Source organism: Lucilia sericata, unplaced genomic scaffold, assembly GCF_015586225.1.
Source record: "Lucilia sericata isolate MDLA Ls3-8-SP2 unplaced genomic scaffold, ASM1558622v1 Contig001092F_arrow, whole genome shotgun sequence".
Classification (NCBI taxonomy): domain Eukaryota; kingdom Metazoa; phylum Arthropoda; class Insecta; order Diptera; family Calliphoridae; genus Lucilia; species Lucilia sericata.
The window spans coordinates 44,304-71,705 of NW_023995066.1; the positions used below are offsets into that span (position 1 = coordinate 44,304).

Below are 27,402 nucleotides of genomic sequence, written 5' to 3' on the forward strand. Positions count from 1 at the left end.
CTAGTTCAGTTCTAGTTCAGTTCAAGTTCAGTTCTAGTTCAGTTCTAGTTCAGTTTAGTTCAGTTCTAGTTCAGTTCTAGTTCAGTTCTAGTTCAGTTCTAGTTCAGTTCTAGTTCAGTTCTAGTTCAGTTCTAGTTCAGTTCTAGTTCAGTTCTAGTTCAGTTCTAGTTCAGTTCTAGTTCAGTTCTAGTTCAGTTCTAGTTCAGTTCTAGTTCAGTTCTAGTTCAGTTCTAGTTCAGTTCTAGTTCAGTTTTAGTTCAGTTTAAGTTCAGTTCTAGTTCAGGTTTAGTTCAGTTCTAGTTCAGTTCTAGTTCAGATCTAGTTCAGTTCCAGTTCAGTTCCAGTTCAGTTCTAGTTCAGTTCTAGTTCAGTTCTAGTTCAGTTCTAGTTCAGTTCTAGTTCAGTTCTAGTTCAGTTCCAGTTCAGTTCCAGTTCAGTTCTAGTTCAGTTCTAGTTCAGTTCTAGTTCAGTTCTAGTTCAGTTCTAGTCAGTTCTAGTTCAGTTCTAGTTCAGTTCTAGTTCAGTTCTAGTTCAGTTCTAGTTCAGTTCTAGTTCAGTTCTAGTTCAGTTCTAGTTCAGTTCTAGTTCAGTTCTAGTTCAGTTCTAGTTCAGTTTAGTTCAGTTCTAGTTCAGTTCTAGTTCAGTTCTAGTTCAGTTCTAGTTCAGTTCTAGTTCAGTTCTAGTTCAGTTCTAGTTCAGTTCTAGTTCAGTTCTAGTTCAGTTCTAGTTCAGTTCTAGTTCAGTTCTAGTTCAGTTCTAGTTCAGTTCTAGTTCAGTTCTAGTTCAGTTCTAGTTCAGTTCTAGTTCAGTTCTAGTTCAGTTCTAGTTCAGTTCTAGTTCAGTTCTAGTTCAGTTCTAGTTCAGTTCTAGTTCAGTTCTAGTTCAGTTCTAGTTCAGTTCTAGTTCAGTTCTAGTTCAGTTCTAGTTCAGTTCTAGTTCAGTTCTAGTTCAGTTCTAGTTCAGTTCTAGTTCAGTTCTAGTTCAGTAGTTCAGTTCAGTTCTAGTTCAGTTCTAGTCAGTTAGTTCAGTTCTAGTTCAGTTCTAGTTCAGTTCTAGTTCAGTTCTAGTTCAGTTCTAGTTCAGTTCTAGTTCAGTTCTAGTTCAGTTCTAGTTCAGTTCTAGTTCAGTTCTAGTTCATTCTAGTTCAGTTCTAGTTCAGTTCTAGTTCAGTTCTAGTTCAGTTCTAGTTCAGTTCTAGTTCAGTTCTAGTTCAGTTCTAGTTCAGTTCTAGTTCAGTTCTAGTTCAGTTCTAGTTCAGTTCTAGTTCAGTTCTAGTTCAGTTCTAGTTCAGTTTAGTTCAGTTCTAGTTCAGTTCTAGTTCAGTTCTAGTTCAGTTCTAGTTCAGTTCTAGTTCAGTTCTAGTTCAGTTCTAGTTCAGTTCTAGTTCAGTTCTAGTTCAGTTCTAGTTCAGTTCTAGTTCAGTTCTAGTTCAGTCTAGTTCAGTTCTAGTTCAGTTCTAGTTCAGTTCTAGTTCAGTTCTAGTTCAGTTCTAGTTCAGTTCTAGTTCAGTTCTAGTTCAGTTCTAGTTCAGTTCTAGTTCAGTTCTAGTTCAGTTAGTTCAGTTCTAGTTCAGTTCTAGTTCAGTTCTAGTTCAGTTCTAGTTCAGTTCTAGTTCAGTTCTAGTTCAGTTCTAGTTCAGTTCTAGTTCAGTTCTAGTTCAGTTCTAGTTCAGTTCTAGTTCGTTCTAGTTCAGTTCTAGTTCAGTTCTAGTTCAGTTCTAGTCAGTTCTAGTTCAGTCTAGTTCAGTTCTAGTTCAGTTCTAGTTCAGTTTAGTTCAGTTCTAGTTCAGTTCTAGTTCAGTTCTAGTTCAGTTCTAGTTCAGTTCTAGTTCAGTTCTAGTCAGTTCTAGTTCAGTTCTAGTTCAGTTCTAGTTCAGTTCTAGTTCAGTTCTAGTTCAGTTCTAGTTCAGTTCTAGTTCAGTTCTAGTTCAGTTCTAGTTCAGTTCTAGTTCGTTCTAGTTCAGTTCTAGTTCAGTTCTAGTTTCAGTTCTAGTTCAGTTCTAGTTCAGTTCTAGTTCAGTTCTAGTTCAGTTCTAGTTCAGTTCTAGTTCAGTTCTAGTTCAGTTCCTAGTTCAGGATTCTAGTCAGTTCTAGTTCAGTTCTAGTTCAGTTTAGTTCAGTTCTAGTTCAGTTCTAGTTCAGTTCTAGTTCAGTTCTAGTTCAGTTTCTAGTTCAGTTCTAGTTCAGTTCTAGTTCAGTTCTAGTTCAGTTCTAGTTCAGTTCTAGTTCAGTTCTAGTTCAGTTCTAGTTCAGTTCTAGTTCAGTTCTAGTTCAGTTTCTAGTTCAGTTCTAGTTCAGTTCTAGTTCAGTTTCTAGTTCAGTTCTAGTTCAGTTTCTAGTTCAGTTCTAGTTCAGTTCTAGTTCAGTTCTAGTTCAGTTCTAGTTCAGTTCTAGTTCAGTTCTAGTTCAGTTCTAGTTCAGTTCTAGTTCAGTTCTAGTTCAGTTCTAGTTCAGTTTCTAGTTCAGTTCTAGTTCAGTTCTAGTTCAGTTCTAGTTCAGTTCTAGTTCAGTTCTAGTTCAGTTCTAGTTCAGTTCTAAGTTCAGTTCTAGTTCAGTTCTAGTTCAGTTCTAGTTCTAGTTCTAGTTCTAGTTCTAGTTCAGTTCTAGTTCTAGTTAAGTTCTAGTTCTAGTTAAGTTCTAGTTCTAGTTAAGTTCTAGTTCTAGTACAAGTTCTAGTTCTAGTTTCAGTTCTAGTTCAGTTCTAGTTCAGTTCTAGTTCAGTTCTAGTTCAGTTCTAGTTCAGTTCTAGTTCATTTCTAGTTCAGTTCTAGTTCAGTTCTAGTTCAGTTCTAGTTCAGTTCTAGTTCAGTTCTAGTTCAGTTCTAGTTCAGTTCTAGTCAGTTCTAGTTCAGTTCTAGTTCAGTTCTAGTTCAGTTCTAGTTCAGTTCTTCTAGTTCAGTTCTAGTTCAGTTCTAGTTCAGTTCTAGTTCAGTTCTAGTTCAGTCTAGTTCAGTTTGTTCGTTCTAGTTCAGTTCTAGTTCAGTTCTAGTTCAGTTCTAGTTCAGTTCTAGTTCAGTTTCTAGTTCAGTTCTAGTTCAGTTCTAGTTCAGTTCTGTTAGTTCTAGTTCAGTCTAGTTAGTTCAATTTTTCAATTAAAATTTAATTTTTTAATAAAAATTTTATTCTTCACCAAAAATTTAATGTTTCACTAAATATTCAATTTTTCAATAAAATTTAATTTTTTACTAAAAATTATATTTTTCTATAGAAATTAAAATTTTCACTTAAAATTCAGTTTTTTACAAAAAATTTAATTTTTTTTTACAAAAAATTTAATTTTTTACTAGAATTTAAATTTTTTTAATCAAATTAAAATTTTTCACTAAAAATTAAATTTTTCACTTAAAATTTAATTTTTCACTTAAAATTAAAATTTTCACTAAAAATTTAATTTTTTACTAAAAATGAAATTTTCCGCTAAAACTTTAATTTTAAAAGAACGTTTTCGCTAAAAAAAGAACGTTTTCGCTAAAAAAAGAACGTTTTCGCTAAAAATAAATATTAAATTTTCATTAAAATCTAAATTGTTCTCTAGCGATTTTTAATCGATAGTCTTCGTAGTTTGGTGAAACTTATGTCATTTGACTACATTAATAACTGTCATTCTAAATATTCTTTATGATTACAATTTTTTTTTAATTCCCCAGTCAGTCATTTAATTTACTTTCTACTAAAATAAAACTGTTACTGCTACATGTACTTTTTTATGACATTTTCAATATTCAAATTATATTTTCTTTTTCCTCTCCAAAAAAAGCAACTTTTAATTAATTCTGCTCTATAAAATTTGTAAGGGGAATATCTACTATCCCACCTGCTACTTACTGCAAAATCAATTGCTCTTAATATTTTTAATATCTAAAATCAATTTTAAGCTTTTATGCTTGTGCTTTTGTAAAACATTATGTCGATAACAAAGGGAACTTTCTTTAAATGCTTTAATATTGTTTTATATTCAGTTACTTTTGATTTTTTCTTTTTTTTTTGTGATCATTATTTTTGCAAATAATCTAAATTGCTGTGTTGTTGCTATTGCTACTATTGTTATTGTTGAATAATATTGCTGCTGTTTGCAGCAATTGTGCTTATTGCATGACAGGGAGTGGAAAAAATCATGAAAAAGATTTTTGTCCCTTTTTTTATTGGAAAATAAGGATAAATGAATGCAAGTAAGTGTGCTGAATTTTATGGGGTGGAGGTAGTATTAGATATTTTAGGTTCAGTTAGACAGTAACAAATGCATCATACTTTGGAGTCAACTTTGATTGTGTTGAAGAAATACTGAATAAAAATAAGTTAAAGTTTTATCAGATTATGCGCTGATCTGATTTACTTTTCAAATTTCAGCATCATATCTTTTAACAAACCAGACAGATCTTCCGATTTTCCGAGCAAATCGTGTACATATATAGTGTATATATAGCATTTTGAAAAATTTCCATTTCAATATTACTTTGTAATAATACAGTTTTACTCTCTAACATCCTAATAATATGAATAAATGATAAACGTGTTTGTGTAGCAAGTATATTTGAAATCTATAAAATCTCTGCTCTAGATTACAACAAAAAAAACTAGTAATACATACTAGCTGTTATACTTAAAATGCTAAAAATGAGTTTAGTAATTGTTAATATGCATGCAGTACAGAAGCTGAAAATAAAAAAAAAAAAAAATTTCGAACTCGTAACTGATTTCAATGGAAAAATAATATTAAATGAAAAAAAAAAAAAAAAAAACAAAACGATGAAGGGAATATTGCAGTTTAATATGAGCAAATATATAAACACTGAGAGAAATTTGCTTATGAAAAATTATAGATTTGAAAATAAAGTTAGAAGTCATATATAACACTTAAAAGTTCATAGTAGCTAGGGACTACCGTTTGTGGACAGTCGGCTATAGAGCATATAGGGTTTATATAGCGTCCATAATCTCTTGACTATAGCAGACACATTATCTCAAATATATAGTCTTGCAACTATAGAGGCACCCGACTATAGTAGATATAGTTTCGCGACTACAGTGCCTTTAGCCTCCCGACTATTGTGGCTACAGTTTTCCCACTATAGTATCTATAGTCTCCTGACTATAGTGTCTACAGCTTCTCGCCTACAGTAACAATAGTCTCGAATATAGAAGGCTATAGTCTCCAGATTATGTATCGATAACCTCTCGACCATAGAGGCTACAATCCCTCAACTATATACGGTGCCTCTATAGGCAATAGTCTCTCAACTATAAAAGCAATTGTCTCTCGACTATAGTGTATCTATATAGTATATCGACGATAGTCTCTAGACTACAGTATATATTTTTCCCGACTTCAGTCTCTATAGTCTCTTGACTGTCAATGCCATAAGCGCTCGACTGTAGAGGCTATATTCTGATGACTATAAAGGTTATAGTAGAGACTATATTCTCTCGACTTTAGATGCTATAATATGTCGACTATGAAGGCTATTTTCTCTTGACTAAGGATGCAATAGCTATAGTTTACAGAATAAAGATGCTATAGTCTCTAGACTACAGAGCCTATAGCCTCTAGATTATACAGCCTCTACTCTTTAGACTTTAGAGCCTATAGTCTGTCGACTGTAAACACTTATTTTTTCGACAGTAGAAGCTAAATTCTCTCGACTATAAAGGCTATTGTCTTCTAAGGAAGCTATATAGTCTCTATACTATAGAGTCTACGTTCCCTATGCTATAGACTATATAGTCTGTCGACTGTAAATGCTATATTCTCTTGACTGTAGAGGCTATTGTCTCTCAACTAAGGAAGCTATAGTCTCTCGACTATTGTGCTTCTAGAGGCTATAGTCGATCATCGCTACTTCACGACTATAGTATAAATAGTCTCACAAAGATAGAGTCTATAGTCATTCAACTATAGAGGGTATATTCTCTCTACTGCAGAGGCTATAGTCTCTCGACTACAGAATCTACTGTATACTGCTTCTGGAATAGATATCTTTATATGATAAGTAGTCTCTAATCTACAGTATCTAAGATAAATTTCAGATAAAAGTTTTTCTAATTTCTTGCTGTGTTTCATCGATATCATCTTTATTTACATTTGTGAAAAAATGGTAGTAGGAAAATAGCATCATGGAACTGCATTTTCATACAATTCATTTCATTCCATTAAAAGGAAATCAATATTAATTTCAATTTAATTTCATTCATTTATTCGTACTTGTTTTTTTTTTTTTGTTTAAACCATTTTTTTCCATACTATACTTTTGCATTTAACTTTTTTTTTTTTCCTTAGCAAGTATTTTCTGCCATTTTTGCATGCATAATCTTTACTAATTGAATTTTGAAGAATTAATTTTTATATTTTTCCCCCATCAATCTTTAGTAAGTTAAGTGCATTGGCCAAATGATGAAAAATATTTGTTTAAAATGTGGTAGATTAACTAAATGAAAAGTTTTGCCTACAAAAAAATGCAAAAAAAACACTAGAGGATAGTTAGGCAAATGGAAAATGTATTCAAGGATTTAATGATTGAGAATGTATTATGATAATGTTTGAGATTTGTAGGCAGCTGCTTGACCTTGTAATATGGACAAAGGCAATAAAAGATGGGTAATGAAAAGAAAATTGTAAAAAGATTTATTGAATGAATTAAAGATAATTAGAGTAGAATTGAGATTATTAGGAAGTGAGCTAAGTGCTTAAGCATTTCGAAGTAATAATCAAAACTTAGAACATTTAAATATCATTTAAGCTAAAATTTTTCTAAAAAATTTTATATTTGTTCAATTTTATTTCCCTCGGTGACTTGACAACCATTTTTTTTGTGTGTTCAACAATTTGTTGCAAATAGTTTTATTACATTATTAAGAATAACATCGAAAAAAAAAACTCTCAAGAAATCTGAAAAATATTTTTCTTTTTTTTCCACCACTTACCTGATATAAATGTAATCTCACTTAACATCAGCCAACGTGCCGCAAAATATAAATGCAATTGTAGATATTTACCCAAACGATGATGTAATTTGATTGTCACGTCGCGAGCGTGATCCAATATCGTATCTGGCATATAAGAAAATTGTACTGGTTCACCAATATACTGTCGTCCACCAATGCTAAAAAAGACTTTGGCATGAACGAAAACCTGTAAAAAAAGAAGAGAAAAAAAATGTAAGTGGATATTAATGAAAGTAAAGTAATGCAATAAAAAAAGGAGAGAGAGAGAGAGAGAGAGTGTGATGAAAAATTGGAGCGAAATTTTGTTGATAATGTAGCCTTTAGACTAATTTCCTGTTATGTTTCCGGATAATAGTGTCTAAAGGCTACAGTCCCTATAGTCGACAGACTATAGTCTCTATAGACGATAGACTGTAGTATCTATAGTCGACAGTAATATATATTGCCAACAGACTATCGTCTCTATAGTCGACAGACTTTAGTCTCTATACTAGGCAGACTATAGTATCTATAGTCGGCAAACTACAGTCTTTATAGTCGGCAGGCTATAGCCTCTATATTCGATATACTATAGTCTCTATAGTCGACAAACTATAGTCCCTATAATCGACAGACTATAGCCTCTATAGTCGTCAGATTATAGTCTTTATAGTTGATAGACTATATTCTCTACCGTCGACAGACTATAGTCCCTATAGTTGACAGACTATAATCTCTGTAGTCGACAGACTATAGTCTCTATGTACGACAGACTTTACTATCTTAGTCAACAGACTATAGACTCTACAGTCGGCAGACTATAGTTTCTATATTCGAAAAAATACAGTCTCTATACTCATCAGACTATAGTCGATAGACTCTATAATCGACAGATTGCCTATAGTCTCTATAGTTTATAGACTGTAGTCTCTATAGTTGGCAGACTATAGTCTCTATAGTTAACAGACTATAGTCTCTATAGTTGGCAGACTACAGACTCTATAGTTGGCAGACTACAGACTCTATAGTTGATAGACTATAGACTCAAAAGTTGATAAACTACAGACTCTATAGTTGACAGACTATAGTATCTATAGTTGGCGGACTATAGTCTCTAAAGTCGGCAGACTATAGTCTGTATAGTCACAGACTCTATAGATGATAGACTATTGCCTCTATATTCGACAGACTATAGTCTCTACATTCGATAGAATATAGTCTCTATAATCGGCTGACTATAGTTTCTATAGTTGACAGACTATAGTTTCAATAGTAGACAGGCGATAGTCTCAATAGTCAACAGGCCATAGTTTCTATAGTCGACAGAATATAGTCTACAATCGACAGACTATTGTCTCTATAATCCATAGAATATAGTCTGTAATCGACCGACAATAGCCTCTATAATCGATAAAAAGTAGTCTGTAGTCGAGAAACTACAGTCGACAGACTCTATAATCGATAGACTATAGTCTCTATAGTCGATAGACTATAGTCTCTATAGTTGACAGACTATATTCTCTATAGATGGCAGATTATAGTCTCCATAATCGTCAGACTGTAGTTTGCATAGTCTACAGACTACAGACGCTAAGGTTGATAGACTATAGTCTTTATAGTTGGCGGACTATAGGCTCTAAAGTCGACAGACTATAGTCTCCATAGACGTCAAACTATAGTCTGTATAGTCGACAGACTACAGACTCTGTAGATGATAGACTATAGCCTCTATATTCGACGGACTATTGTCTTTGTATTCGGTAGTCTATAGTCTCTATAGTCGACTGACTATAGTTTCAGTAGTTGACAGACTATAATTTTAATAGTCGACAGACTATAGTCTCAATAGTCAACAGGGTATAGTCTCTATAGTGGGGAGATTATAGTCTCTATAGTCGACAGAATATAGTCTACAATCGACAGACTATTGTCTCTATAATCAACAGACTATAGTCTCTATAATCGATAAGATATAGTTTGTAATCGAAAGACTACAGTCTACAGATTATAGTCTCTATAATTGACAGACTATAGTCTCTATAGTCAACAGACTATATTCTCTATAGTTGGTAGATTGTAGTTTCTATATTCGATAGAATACAATATTTATAGTCATCAGACTATAGTCTCTATAGTTGGCAGACTATAGACTCCATAGTCGTCAGACTGTGGTCTCCATAGTCGACAGACTACAGACTCTATGGTTGATAGAATATATCCTCTACATTTGATAGACTATAGTCTCTATAGTCGGCTGACTATAGTTTCTTATATAATTTCTAGATTCTATCGACTCTAGATCTCTAAAGTCTGCAGTCGCTATACTGCAGGTATAGTACTACTATAGTCTCTGGAGTCAATAGACTATAATTTCTGTAGTCAGCATTGTACAGTGGAAATCACTTTAGTTAACATACTATGGTCCCTAATTAAATATCCTACGGATGATACTAACTTTTGTATATTTTTGTAATTAATCTTAAAGTCTTATAACCATGAATCATGTCAATATACCATTTGTTTAGCAAAACGCACTAATAAATTTTTATTGTCCATCTTCATATTTTTAAATACTATTTTTTTTATAAAAATAATATTTTAAACAGGTGCCAATAAGTCATGTTTGTATTGTCTTATTACCAGTGCAATAACTATCTGCTTGTATAAGTAAAAGCCCCCACACAATATCTGTGTCATTATTTGTTGTTGTCTTCTGGCTGGTAATGAAAACAACCTGAGTGGCATTAACAATTAAATTAAATCACATTTATATAGTGGCCATTTGGTCTGGTGGTTGGTTGGTCTTGTACATTGAGTCAGTCAGTTGACTGGCTATATAATTACACACATATATGGCCAATAAGTTGTTTGTTTATAGTTCTTCTGCAGTTTTTTTTGAATAGACAGTTTTTTACGGAAGTTTTTTATCTGTTTTTTTTCCAACATATTTTCTTTTGATTTTTCTTTTATGGCTTTTGTCTGTTTCGGTTTCGTAGGAAAATGAAGACGGTGTTTTTCATATGTAGGTATATTTTGTTTTTTAAATAAACTACAATACACATGTGTAGTAAGTAGTTTTGCTTGCTGGTGGCGGAAATGAAGTGTAATAATAACTATTTTTATGCATACATCATAAAGCGTTATTAATATGCATGTGTTGATCGCATAATAAACCTTAATTTGGTTGGTTGGTATGAAAAGCAAAATGAAACAAAAAAAAAAAAAAAAAAAAAATAATTCTCTTAATAAAATTTAAAACTGCTTTTGGTAAATGCACGTAAATGTGTGTGAGTGTTTTTTGTGTGTTTTTGGATTTCATAGTAATGATCCATTAAATTAATTCATAATTTTAGTATTAAATAAAAAGATTCTTTTCGATAAGCTTGTTATATTAAATGAACTTCCTTTCATGTTATTTGAACATAACATGCAGGTGGGTTAAAAAGATTTTTGGGAATTTTTTTTTTTAATTAGGTTAATATAAAACAATAATTATTAAATTTTTGTTGATAATTAAACAAAGGTTGTTTAAATTAAAGAGTTTATAATGAAGATGTTGTCATAATTGTTTAAACAGTTGTGATTATTAGGTAGCTTACTATTGTCTTTACCTTTACTTACATATTTTGTAAGAAAACAACTTAAACTCAAAATATCATTGAAAAAAATATTTGTTTTTTAAAAAGAGCACCACTTCAGTTTCCCAAATAAAAAACAATCTTCAAATAAACATAAAGCCCTTTTAAAATTCCAAGTATTTCTTTATTATTTGTTATTTTAAATAATCTCATAAAATTCAATTAAAAACCAAAATAAACCACAACTAAACTAAACTAAACAACTCAATATAAAAAACTTCCACCAAAAAAAAGAGAAGCAAAACTACAGATGAAACACTTCAAACACTATCATCATCATCATCACCATTATCGAAACACTACTCCAACGCTAACGGCTTTTAAGAGGTACATAGGATAGCACAGCCCCAAGATAAATAATAATAATACTTTTGCATACTTCAATTGTACATTGGAATATGTGTGAAGTTTGTAGGTTTACAAGTGTTTATTGTATTCATGTATATGGTGGAATGCTATCACCGATAAGCCCCAAAATGAAAACATCAACACTACTCTGCACTATTAATTTCAGAAAATGAAATTCACAAAATTTATATTAAATTTAAACAGCAAAGAGAAACAGATTTTAAAAGTATGAATTAAACTAACGGTCTCTGCACTACAGCATCTAAAGTCGAGATAATTTAGAGACTATAGTCTAGGGACTATGTTTGCTATAGTCTAGTTACTATGGCAGCTAAATTCTAAAAATAGTGCAGAAACTATAGTTAATAAAGTTTAAGGTATATGGTAGCTATAGTCTATAGACTATATAGACTATAGTCGCTACATACTATAATCGCTGTAGTATATAGTCGCAATTGTCCAAAGACCAGAGTAGCTAGGGCCTACAGACTATAGTCGCTATAGACTACAGAATATAGTAGTTATAAACTACAGACTACAGTGGCTATAAACTACAGACTATAGTCGTTATAAACAACAGACTATAGTCGCTATAAAATACAGACTATAGTCGTTATAAACAACAGACTTTAGTCGCTATAAACTACAGACTATAGTCGCTATAGCATACATACAATAGTCGCTATTGTCTAAACGTTATAGACGCTATAGTCTAAAGACTACAGTCGCTATAGTCTAGCAATTGTAAAAGACTAAAGGCGCTATTGTCTAAACACCATAGGCGCTAGAGACCAGAGTCGCTAGAGCCTACAGACTATAGTCACTATAGACTATAGAATATAGTAGCTATAAACTACAGACTACAGTCGCTATAAACAACAGACTATAGTCACTATAAACAACAGACTATAGTCGCTATAGCATACAGACAATATTCGCTATTGTCTAAAGATTATAGGCGCTATTGTCTAGAGACTATAGTCGCTATTGTCTAGAGACTATATCCGCTATAGACTAGTGATTATGGCCGCTATAGTCTAGATACTATAGTCACTACAGTCTAGGAACTATAGTCTACAGACTACAGTCATTATAGTCGCTATAGTCTAGAGACCATAGCCTTATAATCTACAGACTATAGTCGCGATAGTCTAAAGACTATAGGCCCCATAGTCTAAGTACTATACTTAATATAGAGACTATTGTTTCGAGACTAATTCCATTCTAAAATAAAAATAGTGTAGAAACTTTAGTCGTTAAAGTGTAGAAACTATAGTTGCTATAGTCTAATGAATATAGTCGCTATAGTCTAGTGAATATTGTAGCTATAGTCTAAATACTATAGTAGCTATAGTCTAGAGACTATAGTAGCCATAGTCAAGAGACAATAGTAGCCATAGTCTAGAGACTATAGTAGCTATAGTCTAGAGGCTATAGTCCCTATATTCTTAAGACTAAAGTCGCTAAAGTCTAGATAATATTGTGCTATAGTATTGAGACTGTACGCGCTAGTGTAGAGATTGTAAAGACTATAATCGCTTTAGTCTAGGGACTATAATCGCTATAGTCTAGTGATTGTAGTCGCCTAGTCGACTATAGTCGCCAACCTAACAAAACCCGAACTACCATTAAATCATTCTTTCAAACTACTGTCAACTACAAAAAAAAAAAAAAACAGGCTATAGCTCCTTCCCAAAAACAACTATAGCGGCAAAATTTACACTGACAAACTTTAGTGTTTTCTTTTAACACTAAATTTAGTTTACATCACTTTTTTTGTTTAAACAATAAAGCTGCTGTTTGTTTAGTGTTTTTTTTTTCTTTCGCTCTATCTTTATTAAGTTAAACGAATGAATTCTTTTTACGTAGATTTTATTCAATTGTCTGGTTTTTCATGAAGTAAATACACATGCTGCCGCCAGACAGTCTGGTATGATCAGTGAACGCTCTCAAAAAGGTTTCATGCAGTCATAGTACTGTCAGTTAGTCCGTAACGCAGCGTGTATTGTATTGTTGTTGTACTGTTTGTTGTTTTTAGTGAAATAGTTTGTTATTCATATCAAGTGTTTGTTTGTTTTATTGTTTTTGTATTTTATATTAAAACTCTACTATATTTGTTTATTTTACTGCCTGGTAAATACCTCTATACTTGTACAAGAATGTTTGAATAGACAAACAATAAATACCTTTTTTTTTCTTTAATAAAAATTCTTATTGTTTTGTTTAGATTACAACTATATAGAGTTGTAAATAGTTGTTTTGTTGATTTGTAATCATTCCTGTCTAGATTGTTTATACATTTTTATGCCCAGAAAAAAATTAATTTAATGTTAAATTTTTACAGTTTTTTAATATTTTATTCCATTGGGTTTTATGACTTATGGAAGTAGGTGGTGGTGGTGTTGGTAGTTCTTAAATATTAATCGTAAACAACAACAAAAAAAATGTTTTTAAAATTATAGGTTTTAGAAAACAATAAATTTAGTATTTGCTGTTTGATTATTGATTATTACTACAAGTGGTGAGTAGTTTTTGTATTTTTATTTACAATTGATATGATGTAATTGTTGTGTTTTGAAGTTTTGGAGTAAATATGCAATAAATGTAAAGTGTAGGCACCATAGTGTCTGGAAAATTCTTTAAAAAGTTCATAGTATTTTAAAGTACATTGTTCCTAAATTAAATTTTGGAATAATTTAGAATGTATTAATAACACTAACACTTCTAACTAAATAACTAACTAGCTAGCTAGCTAACTAACTCAACTAACTAACTAACTAACTAACTAAACACTAACTAACGAAACTACACTAACCTAACTAACTAAACTACTAACTACTTACTAACTACTACACTAACTAACTAACACTACTAACTACCTAACTAACTAAAACTAACTAACTAACTAACTACCAACTAACTAACACTAACTAACTAACTAACAACAACTAACTAACTAACTAACTACTAACTAACTAACTAACTACTAACTAACTAACTAACTAACTAACTAACTAACTAACTAACTAACTAACTAACTAACAGAACTAACTAACTAACTAACTAACTAACTAACTAACTAACTAACTACTAACTAACTAACTAACTACTAACTAACTAACTAACTACTAACTAACTAACTAACTAACTAACTACTAACTAACTAACTAACTAACTAACTAACTAACTAACTAACTAACTAACTAACTAACTAACTAACTACTAACTAACTAACTAACTAACTAACTAACTGAATAATTAGAGATAAAAACGAACACTTCTAACTAACTAACTAACGAGCTAGCGAGCTAGCGAACGAACGAACGAACAACTAACTAACTAACGAAGAACGAAAGAACGAACGAACTAACGAACGAACGAACTAACTAACGAAACGAACGAACTAAAACGAACAACGAACGAACGAACGAACTAACGAACGAACGAAACGAACAACGAAACGAACTAACGAACGAAACGAAGAACAACGAAATAACGAACGAACGAACGAACGAAAAACGAACTAACGAACGAACGAAGAACTAAACGAACGAACGAACGAACGAACGAAAGAACGAACGAACGAACGAACGAACTAACGAACGAACGAAACGAACGAACTAACGAACGAACGAAAACGAACGAACTAACTAACTAACGAACGAACGAACTAAAACGAACAACTAACGAACTAACTAACGAACAAACGAACTAAAACTAACTAACGAACTAACGAAAAACGAAGAAACGAACTAACGAACGAACGACGAACGAACGAACGAACAAACGAACGAACTAACAAAGAACGAACGACGAACGAACGAACGACGAACGAAACGAAGAACGAACGAAACGAACGAACGAACGAACAAACGAACGAAACGAACGAACGAACGAAACGAACGAACGAACGAACGAAAACGAACGAAACGAACGAACGAACGAACGAACAACGAACGAAACGAACGAACTAACGAACTAACGAAACGAACGAAAACGAAGAACGAACGAACGAACGAACGAACGAACGAACGAACGAACGAACGAACGAACAAACGAACGAACGAACGAACGAACGAACGAACGAAACGAAACGAACGAACGAACGAACGAACGAACGAAACGAACGAAAGAACGAACGAACGAACGAACGAAACGAACGAAACGAACGAACACGAACGAACGAACGAACGAACGAACGAACGAACGAAAGAACGAACAAGAACGAACGAACGAACGAACGAACGAACGAACGAAAGAACGAACGAACGAAACGACTAAGAACGAACTAACGAACGAACGAACGAACGAACGAACGAACGAACTAACGAACGAGAACGAACGAACGAACGAACGAACAACAAAAAACGAACGAACTAACGAACTAAACGAACGAACGAACGAACTAACGAACTAACGAACGAAAAACAACGAACAACGAACGAACTAACTAACGAAACGAGAAGAACGAACTAAATACTAACAAGAACTAACTAACTAACTAATAACTAACTAACTAACTAACTAACTAACTAACTAACTAACTAACTAACTAACTACTAACTAACTAACTAACTAACTAACTAACTAACTAACTAACTAACTAACTAATACTAACTAAATAACTAACTAACTAACTAACTAACTAACTAACTAACTAACTAACTTAGCTTCTCCACTAAAACTTTTTTTCAGAAAGACGTTTTAAAAATTTTTCTTTGGTGAGTTTTCTATCATAAAAATGTCTTTAGAAACTTGCTTTCCTAAACCGTTACTTTAGCAGGTTTTCTTTCATCAAATTGTTAAAACCCGATATCAGTTTGGTGGGAGGGTATGTTGGGTTTGTACTGATGAACGAACACAAATATTTGTCCTTCACCTACACCTTAGGATATATAGAGTCGATTAGCCATGTCCGTTCAATTCACAATTTTCAACAAAATTGGATGAAATTTAGCACATATGCTTTTTTTGGTCCCCAAAGACAAAGCATATTAAAAATGGTTAATATCGGTAAATTATTTCACCTGGACCCCTTGCAACAGAACCCCCCAAAAATAGCCTTTGAGCTCAAAATTATGTTAAATACAGATCTTGATATCGGCACAACTAACTTTTATACTTAATGACATTACTAAATGTCATAAAGAATGGACCTCCCATACAAAGTCCCCTTCACAAAATTACTTGAATACGATGAAATTCAAGATAATATTGAAGATAACTGCTTTATTATGAAATCAAATTTCATATCCATAACTGGTGTAGGGTATCATATGGCCTTAAGAGAAGTGATGAAATCTTTTTACAATCTGATGGAGTGATGTATTTTGAAAAATTAATAATTTTAAAACTTTACAACAAAAAAATTGCTCATACATTTAATTATGTATATTGTTAATTTTTACCACCCGTTATCATAATTCTACTAGCAGTTTAACTCCACTGGCCGACTGTTAAACTTTATATAAACAATTGCATGAAAGTGTGAAGATTACACAATTCTAAAGTAAAATTTACTCCAACTGTTACATACAAAAGATTTAATTAAAAAATATTAATAAATATGTTGTATTTGTTTATTTATATTAAAAATAAAAAGATAAACAAAACATGAGCAATGGAAACAGTAAAACATTTTGGGAGGTCTATGGTTTAAGTTTTTTTTTTAAGTTTGTTAGTTTTATTTCTTTTTTAATTTTTCATTAATATTTAAACAATGATAATCATTAACGATAATGATTATTACATTTAGTGCATGTAGAGTGTAACAGCAACAGGGGTATTGTAAATATTTCGTTAAAAAAAACCGGAGCATTTGAAATTGTATGTTCGTTTGGGGTATTATGAACTGACACTTTCAAGTGTTTATAGGACAGTTTAATAATTGTTATCGGATTGTGTAAAAAATAAATAAATGATGATTTTAACAGACCGATAAACATGTGGAAATATTTATGATAAAGCAGGGGGGAAATTTATGAAGATTTATATATGTTTTAAGGGGGCCTAAGCAGTTTTTAGATCATAGACCGGCAAATTTTTAGATCATAGCCCGGCAAACTTGAGAGAGAGATAGGAAAATTAAGTGCGTTTAAAACATCTCTCTTGAGCTTTCGTCACTAGATCAAGCATGTACGCCAAAGAAGAGAAACCAGCTATAGAGAGAAACAAAGTAAAGTCAAATACCTTCTGAATAATGTGGATGTATTGAAGTTCTTGTTTTGAACTGCTTGCTTCTAAAGGTGTAAAGATCAAATATTGATTATTTTGAAAACATCCGATATTAGTCCCCCTTTACAAAATCATACAATAAATTTCCCCTAAAATAAAATCCCCATTTGTTTAATTTATGATTATATATATATTCTTAAGTAAGTATGTCAAATTTAAAACAAATTAATCAACGAAATTCAACATTATAGTTATTTATTAAATCAAATTTATAGGGTGGGACAGATGGACACATGTACCTAACAGCATATCAAGCTACAATTTAATAAACTTTAATTATTTACTCTATATATAATGTAGTTTTTTTTTCTATATTACTTGTTGTTGGTGTTTATCATTAAATAAATATTAACTAAATGACTAAATGTCTAAACATATAAACATACAATATTCAATAGTCAATATCTATTTTATGTATTTATTTGGTTTTCGAGTTAAACCAAAAATTATCTTTATGTGTCACCAATAAATAATAAAAACTTATCACATAAATCAAACTAAATATTTGTAAGAGACCAACCAATAACCACCATATATTAATTTTATGATAAACAATAAAATAATTTTCATTATTAACATGTTGTAAACCACATTTAGCTGTTAATTAGTTTTATGTAATTTTATTCTATAAATTTCAACATTTTTTACATACCTGTACATCTTTTGCATACATATTATTGGTGTGGATAACCACAGCACTAAAATTCCTCACGCCATCAAATTCAAAAGTAATTTCGACGGGACGTCCTTGCAAATTGGCGGTATCGTTGCGCCAACCCACCCATTCGTAACCTGAAATGAAAAAAACAAATTATTTAACTTTAAAAATGTAAAACATTTTTGTTAAATGTAATTTAAGTAAAACACTATAGACTAAACTATCAATTAGGGTATAGACTAGACTATCCACTAGAATATAAACTATACTATAGACTAGATTATAGACTAGACTATAGACTAGATTATAGACTAGACTATAGACCAGACTATAGACTAGACTACAGACTAGACCATAGACTAGACTATAGACTAGACTATAGACTAGAATATAGACTAGACTATAGACTAGACTATAGACTAGACTATAGACTAGACTATAGACTAGACTATAGACTAGACTATAGACTAGACTATAGACTAGACTATAGACTAGACTATAGGACTAGACTATAGACTAGACTATAGACTAGACTATAGACTAGACTATAGAATAGACTGTAGACTAGACTATAGACTAGACTATAGACTATACTATAGACTAGACTATAGACTAGACTATAGACTAGACTATAGACTAGACTATAGACTAGACTATAGACTAGACTATAGACTAGACTATAGACTAGACTATAGACTAGACTATAGACTAGACTATAGACTAGACTATAGACTAGACTATAGACTAGACTATAGACTAGACTATAGACTAGACTATAGACTAGACTATAGACTAGACTAGATAGACTATAGACTAGACTATAGACTAGACTATAGACTAGACTAGACTATAGACTAGACTATAGACTAGACTATAGACTAGACTATAGACTAGACTATAGACTAGACTATAGACTAGACTATAGACTAGACTATAGACTAGACTATAGACTAGACTATAGACTAGACTATAGACTAGACTATAGACTAGACTATAGACTAGACTATTAGACTAGGACTATAGACTAGACTATAGACTGACTATAGACTCAGATATAGACTAGATAGACTAGACTATAGACTGGACTATAGACTAGATATTAGGACTAGACTATAGACTAGACTATAGACTAGACTATAGACTAGACTATAGACTAGACATAGCCTAGACTATAGAAGACTATAGACTAGACTTATAGACTAGACTATAGACTAGACTATAGACTAGATATAGACTAGACTATAGACTAGACTATAGACTAGACTATAGACTTAGACTATAGACTAGACTATAGACTAGACTATAGACTAGACTATAGACTAGACTATAGACTAGACTATAGACTAGACATATAGACTAGACTATAGACTAGACTATAGACTAGACTATAACTCGGACTATAGACTAGACTATAGACTAGACTATAGACTAGACTATAGACTAGACTATAGACTAGACTATAGATAGACTAAGACTAGATTATAGACTAGACTATAGACTATAGACTATAGACTAGACTATAGACTAGACTATAGACTAGACTATGACTAGACTATAGACTGGACTATAGACTAGACTATAGACTAGACTATAGACTAGACTATAGACTAGACTATAGACTAGATTATAGACTATACTATAGACTAGACTATAGACTAGACTATAGACTAGACTATAGACTAGACTATGGACTAGACTATAGACTAGACTATAGACTAGACTATAGACTAGACTATGAACTACACTATAGACTAGACTATAGACTAGACTATAGACTAGACTATAGACTAGACTATAGACTATAGACTAGACAATAGACTAGACTATAGACTAGACTATAGACTAGACTATAGACTAGACTATAGACTAGACTATAGACTAGACTATAGACTAAACTATGGACTAGACTATAGACTAGACTATAGACTAGACTATAGACTAGACTATAGACTAGACTATAGACTAGACTATAGACTAGACTATAGACTAGACTATAGACTAGACTATAGACTAGACTATAGACTAGACTATAGACTAGACTATAGACTAGACTAGGTACTATAGACTAGACTATAGACTAGACTATAGACTAGACTAGTAGACTATAGACTAGACTATAGACTAGACTATAGACTAGACTATAGACTCAGACTATAGACTAGACTATAGACATAGACAGACTATAGACTAGACTATAGACTAGACTATAGACTAGACTATAGACTAGACTATAGACTAGACTATAGACTAGGACTATAGACTAGACTATAGACTAGACTATAGACTAGACTATAGACTAGACTAGATAGACCTAGACTAATTAGACTAGACTATAGACTAGACTATAGTACTAGACTAGACTATAGACTAGACTATAGACTAGACTATAGACTAGACTATAGATAGACTATAGACTAGATCTATAGGACTAGACTATAAGACTAGACTATAGACTAGACTATAGACTAGACTATAGGACTAGACTATAGACTAGACTATAGACTAGACTATAGACTAGACTATAGACTAGACTATAGACTAGACTATAGACTATAGACTAGACAATAGACTAGACTATAGACTAGACTATAGACTAGACTATAGACTAGACTATAGACTAGACTATAGACTAGACTATAGACTAGACTATAGACTAGACTATAGACTAGACTATAGACTAGACTATAGACTAGACTATAGACTAGACTATAGACTAGACTATAGACTAGACTATAGACTAGACTATAGACTAGACTAGACTATAGACTAGACTAGACTATAGAATAGACTATAGACTAGACTATAGACTAGAATATAGACTAGACTATAGACTAGACTATAGACTAGACTATAGACTAGACTATAGACTAGACTATAGACTAGAATATAGACTAGACTATAGATTAGACTACAGTATATGTATGTATTCCTAATAATTTCCTAAAACAAATGCTTTTGGTTTAAAAAAACTAAACAACATTCTACAAACACGCTGCAATTAAGTGTTCAAACTCAACAACAATATTACTGCAATTTATAAAGCAGCACTAAAACTGAATTTTCCTATACAAGCACTTAAATTGTCCTAATTATTTCAGCTAATGATAAGCATTCTCACACAAAACTACAATGTAAACAGAAATTGTTGTTCAGTTTGTAAATACAAATTTAAAATTTAAATTTGTTTGGTACAATAAAAAATAATAACAAACAACTTTCCCTTACAAATCAACGTAATTATAATCATCATCATCATTATTATTTTTATTATCCTTTAAACAAACATTTGCTTGTCATAATTTTCCTTTTTGTTTTGAATAAATATTGACATATTTAATGGAAATTTTTCATTCTCTAACCATACGAATCTGTCTTTTCGTTGTTGTTGTTGCTGTTGATTCTTTAGACAATAGCGGAACTAAAGTAATGACAATTTAAAGTTACAACACGACAAGCTGTATTAACACAACATTTAACGTTAAAAATGTATGCGTATTAGGGGTTTTCATTTTAGTCTGATATAGAACAGAATTAGAACAAAAGTAGAACAGAACTAGAACAGAACTAGAAAAGAACTTGAACAGAACTAGAACAGAACTAGAACAGAACTAGAACTGACCTAGAACAGAACTAGAACAGAACTAGAACAGAGTTAGAACAGAACTAGAACAGAACTAGAACAGAACTAGAACAGAACTAGAACAGAACTAGAACAGAACTAGAACATAACTAGAACAGAACTAGAACAGAACTAGAACAGAACTAGAACAGAACTAGAACAGAACTAGAACAGAACTAGAACAGAACTAGAACAGAACTAGAACAGAGCTAGAACAGAACTAGAACAGAACTAGAATAGAATTAGAACAGAACTAGAACAGAACGAGAACTGAACTAGAACAGAAGATTTTTTAAGGTTTTGTTACATTTATTTTCTAAAACCCTGTTGTTTTTAAAACCTGTTAAAGAAATAAATGTATGTATGTGTAAACAAAATGTCGGCTAAAATACAGTTATTATCATTGCACAATACACATCCCCACTAATAATAATCATTCCGATGTTTACAACACATACCATAGAACAAGGGCAATAATAATAACAATTTGTAAACGGACATTAACTAAAACATACATACTGCCCCATAGTTTGGCAAGGAGCCAATGCAATCCTTTTCTATTTATTTTTTTAAGACTAACTCTTTAAGTGACTCGGATTTGTATATTTTTGGATCATATGATATCCTTCGAAACAGATATACAACATATAACTAATTGCATGTTATATGTTATATAGTGGTGTCAAAATGTCACTTTGGTGTCAATAACTAGTTTGGGACAACCCTCCCGAATTGCAGGAAATGATAGAGGATACTGAAACAAACAAATACAACCATATAAACAAAACAAATTATATTTGTTCTGTTGACATTTAAAATTGTTTGAATGACAAACAAATACAACAAATATTAACACACAATAATATAATTCCTAAAAAATACGTTTTCATTATATCGCAAGAGTGTCACACAAAACGTCTAACAGTAAAAATGAAAGTTTTTCCATGTTTAGATAAAAATTAAGTCTACACTAGGCAACAGCAAAAAAAGAGTGGGAGGTTCGTTCGTAGCTCATCTTATACACTAGAGACCAACTAGCAAAAGACAGGATAATTAGTTTGCTTTAACAGTGAAACAGGCATCGCAAGCGAGTTTCAAAAGAAAGAAAACCAGTTAAATATTTATAAAGGTTTTGTGTTTTCGCATTCTGGTACAAGTATTTACTTTTAGTTTAACCTCGTTTGTGATGGTTTTTCGTTTTGTTAACAACTTTATAAAACATTGACATGCTTGTAAATGTAAGAAATAAGTATAAATGTTGTATGAACCATTGACAAGACATTTTTATTATATTGGTTAATTTCTTACGTGTCTAAACATTTTGTTTTTAATAATAAATTGTAACCATTAAGCCATCAACAAAAGGAAACACAGTTTTAGAAGAGCAGTAAAAATGGCAGAACTTATGGTATAAATACATATGTATACTAGATCAATACAAATTTCATATAGAATTTACAATATACATTAATATAAGAATGGCTGCCTTTATTAACTTTTTCTCACATTTGCATTGCATGTTCGCAGAATTCAAATTTACTTTAAAACACAAAATAATATTGTCATTTTATACTTATTTGACGTGATTTTTCACTCATCATTTAATGACTTTGACAGAAAAAACCATCATCAAATTTGTCCTTGGATATCATGTAGAAAGCAATGAAGCCTTTAAAAATATTTCATTAACTTTAAGAAACCGAATTGGAAATATTAACTCAAGAGATGAAATACATATATACTAGAACTGAACTAGAACTGAACTAGAACTGAACTAGAACTGAACTAGAACTGAACTAGAACTGAACTAGAACTGAACTAGAACTGAACTAGAACTGAACTAGAACTGAACTAGAACTGAACTAGAACTGAACTAGAACTGAACTAGAACTGAACTAGAACTGAACTAGAACTGAACTAGAACTGAACTAGAACTGAACTAGAACTGAACTAGAACTGAACTAGAACTGAACTAGAACTGAACTAGAACTGAACTAAACTGAACTAGAACTGAACTAGAACTGAACTAGAACTGAACTAGAACTGAACTAGAACTGAACTAGAACTGAACTAGAACTGAACTAGAACTGAACTAGAACTGAACTAGAACTGAACTAGAACTGAACTAGAACTGAACTAGAACTGAACTAGAACTGAACTAGAACTGAACTAGAACTGAACTAGAACTGAACTAGAACTGAACTAGAACTGAACTAGAACTGAACTAGAACTGAACTAGAACTGAACTAGAACTGAACTGAACTAGAACTGAACTAGAACTGAACTAGAACTGAACTAGAACTGAACTAGAACTGAACTAGAACTGAACTAGAACTGAACTAGAACTGAACTAGAACTGAACTAGAACTGAACTAGAACTGAACTAGAACTGAACTAGAACTGAACTAGAACTGAACTAGAACTGAACTAGAACTGAACTAGAACTGAACTAGAACTGAACTAGAACTGAACTAGAACTGAACTAGAACTGAACTAGAACTGAACTAGAACTGAACTAAACTGAACTAGAACTGAACTAGAACTGAACTAACTAGAACTGAACTAGAACTGAACTAGAACTGAACTAGAACTGAACTAAACTAACTAAACTGAACTAGAATTAAACTAGAACTGAACTAGAACTGAACTAGAACTGAACTAGAACTGAACTAGAACTGAACTAGAACTGAACTAAAACTGAACTAGAACTGAACTAGAACTGAACTAGAACTGAACTAGAACTGAACTAGAACTGAACTAGAACTGAACTACTAGAACTGAACTAGAACTGAACTAGAACTGAACTAGAACTGAACTAGAACTGAACTAGAACTGAACTAGAACTAGAACTGAACTAGAACTGAACTAGAACTGAACTAGAACTGAACTAGAACTGAACTAGAACTGAACTAGAACTGAACTAGAACTGAACTAGAACTGAACTAGGAACTGAACTAGAACTGAACTAGAACTAGAACTGAACTAGAACTGAACTAGAACTGAACTAGAACTGAACTAGAACTGAACTAGAACTGAACTAGAACTGAACTAGAACTGAACTAGAACTGAACTAGAAAACTGAACTAAGAACTGAAACTAGAACTGAACTAGAACTGAACTAGAACTGAACTAGAACTGAACTAGAACTGAACTAGAACTGAACTAGAACTGAACTAGAACTGAACTAGAACTGAACTAGAACTGAACTAGAACTGAACTAGAACTGAACTAGACTGAACTAGAACTGAACTAGAAACTGAACTAGAACGTGAACTAGAACTGAACTAGAAAAACGTAGAACTAGAACTGAACTAGAACTGAACTCGAACTGAACTAGAACTGAACTAGAAACTAGAACTACTAGAACTGAATAGAACTGAACTAGAACTGACTAGAACTGAACTAGAACTGAACTAGAACTGAACTGAACTAGAACTGAACTAGAACGTGAACTAGAAGCTGAACTAGAAGTGAACTAGAACTGAACTAGAACTGAACTAGAACCTGAACTAAGAACTGACACTAGAATTCAAACTAGAACTGAACTAGAACTGAACTAGAATGAACTAGAACTGAACTAAAACTGAACTAGAACTGAAACTAGAACTGAACTAGAACTGAACTAGAACTGAACTAGAACTGAACTAGAACTGAACTAGAACTAACTAGAACTGAACTAGAACGGAAACTAGAACTGAACTAGAACTGAACTAGAACTGAACTAGAACTGAACTAGAACTGAACTAGAACTGAACTAGAACTGAACTAGAACTGAACTAGAACTGAACTAGAACTGAACTAGACTGAACTAGAAACTGAACTAGAACTGACATAGAACTGAACTAGAACTGAACTTATGAACTAGAACTGAACTAGAACTGACCTAGAACTGAAACTAGAACTGAACTAGAACTACTGAACTAGAACTGAACTAGAACTGAACTAGAAACTGAACTGAACTGAACTAGAACTGAACTAGAACTGAACTAGAACTGAACTAGAACTGAACTAGAACTGAACTAGAACTGAACTAGGATGAACTAGAAGTGAACTAGAAGTGAACTAGAAGTGAACTAGAACTGAACTAGAACTGAACTAGAACTGAACTAGAACTGAACTAGAACTGAACTAGAAGGTTGCCAGTTAGGTATGTTCTAGTTCAGTGCCGCAGAATTTCCAACTGGGGTGGAAATATCTATAACAGAATATTTTTCTTATTAAATATATTTTGTTTGTTCCTTAGCCAACATACCATGCGTTATGGATGTCATGACAAACCATATACAACAAACAAATAATACATATAATCAGGTTTCCTAACATAAAAATATTCTTTTGACATGTGCCACACGCACGGTGGCATTATATGACATTTTTGTCTTTTAAACATGCATATATATTTATATTATTTTTTCACAGTAACCCAGGAGTAGAGTAGAGAAAAAACACGCGCTTAAAAACAAGTCTTCCAAGGACAGTAAATAACTAATATACAGCTCTGTGGCAAGTTCTACTTACATAACATGCAACTGGCGTGGACTACTCATATGTAGTATTTAGAACGGATTGTCAATAGCAGCTAAAGCGTTCTTGGAAGTAATAGGAACAGACTACACAGAGAAAAATGCTGAAATTGTAGCAAATGATGTTTAAAAAGTGTTGCAGGTCCTCTTTTTGTGTCAGCTGAGTTCTCTTGACAGTTGGAAACCATTCAAAAAGCTTTTTATGCTTGTTACTGTAACTAGTACTTAAGAAATCTTGTTGCCTCTCTAAATAAATTTTCTCAGTGTATTTATGTTGCTCTAGCTCGCTGCATGTCATAAAGACTTTAATAGTATTCTTTCCTGCCTTCATACTCATAAATTGTTATAAATTTTATTGTGCTTAGATAAGCAAATACAAGTCCTTAAAGTTAGCTATACATATTTATTCAATAAACTTTTCTTGTCTATACATAAATACAATTTTTACGTATCTCTATATCTCTATTATTGAATAAATTTTTTATTACTTTTTGTTGTTCTTTATACTTATTTTTGCGTAACTTACCTTTGCCCAAAACCTTGATCTAAACGAAAATTATCTTTGCCCTTTTGACCATCAACCAATTGACCTAAACCTTCAACAAAACGTTCATCTTCTTCATGACCATCATAAGATTTATCAGATAAATCGATTTCCATGCCACGTTGTACGCCTTTTGGTATGCTGTACGATAGAATGCCCTCTAGAATGAATAGAAAATGGGAGGAAAATTTGGTGTAAAATAAAAATTTTATTTCATATTTATGTTGAGTTTTGTTTAGAAAGATGCATAAAGGAAGAATTTGAATTTAAATTCAAATGTAATAAATAACTATCTTAAATCGATTTATAACGAAGGATTTTTAGTTTTTCTTTTTAAGTTAGATTTGCAAAAAAAATCTGAACAGAGTTTTTTGTTCTGATAAGGCAGTTTTATAGAAGTGAACTAAAACTGAACTGGAACTGAACTAGAACTGAGCTGGAACTGAACTAGAACTGAACTGGAACTGAACTGGAACTGAAACTGGAACTGAACTAGAACTGAACTAGAACTGAACTAGAACTGAACTAGAACTGAACTAGAACTGAACTAGAAACTGAACTAGAACTGAAACTCGAACTCCTGAACAAGAACTGAACTGAACTAGAACTGAACTGAACTGAACTGAACTAGAACTGAACTAGAACTGAACTAGAACTGAAACTAGAACTGAACTAGAACTGACTACTGAACTAGAACTGAACTAGAACTGAACTAGAACTGAACTGAGAACTGCACTAGAACTGAAACTAGAATGACTAGAACTGAACTAGAACTGAACTAGAACTGAACTAGAACTGAACTAGAAACTGAACTAGAACTGAACTAGAAACTGAACTAGAACTGAACTAGAACTGAACTCGAACTGAACTAAACTGAACTAGAACTGAACTAGAGACGAACTAGAACTGAACTAGAACTGA

At 32.1% G+C, this 27,402-nt stretch overlaps 1 protein-coding gene across 1 annotated transcript in view; it reads right to left on the reverse strand.

Moving 5' to 3' along the window:
- The window catches only part of LOC119609951 (discoidin domain-containing receptor 2-like), a gene marked incomplete at both ends in the record, with an annotated part of 129,201 nt that overhangs the window by 23,652 nt on the left and 78,147 nt on the right, over window positions 1-27,402 (reverse strand). Inside the window, 3 exon segments of the mRNA XM_037965002.1 lie at window positions 6,918-7,125; window positions 17,790-17,931; window positions 26,467-26,641. Of these exon segments, the coding sequence (XP_037820930.1) occupies window positions 6,918-7,125; window positions 17,790-17,931; window positions 26,467-26,641 (525 nt within the window).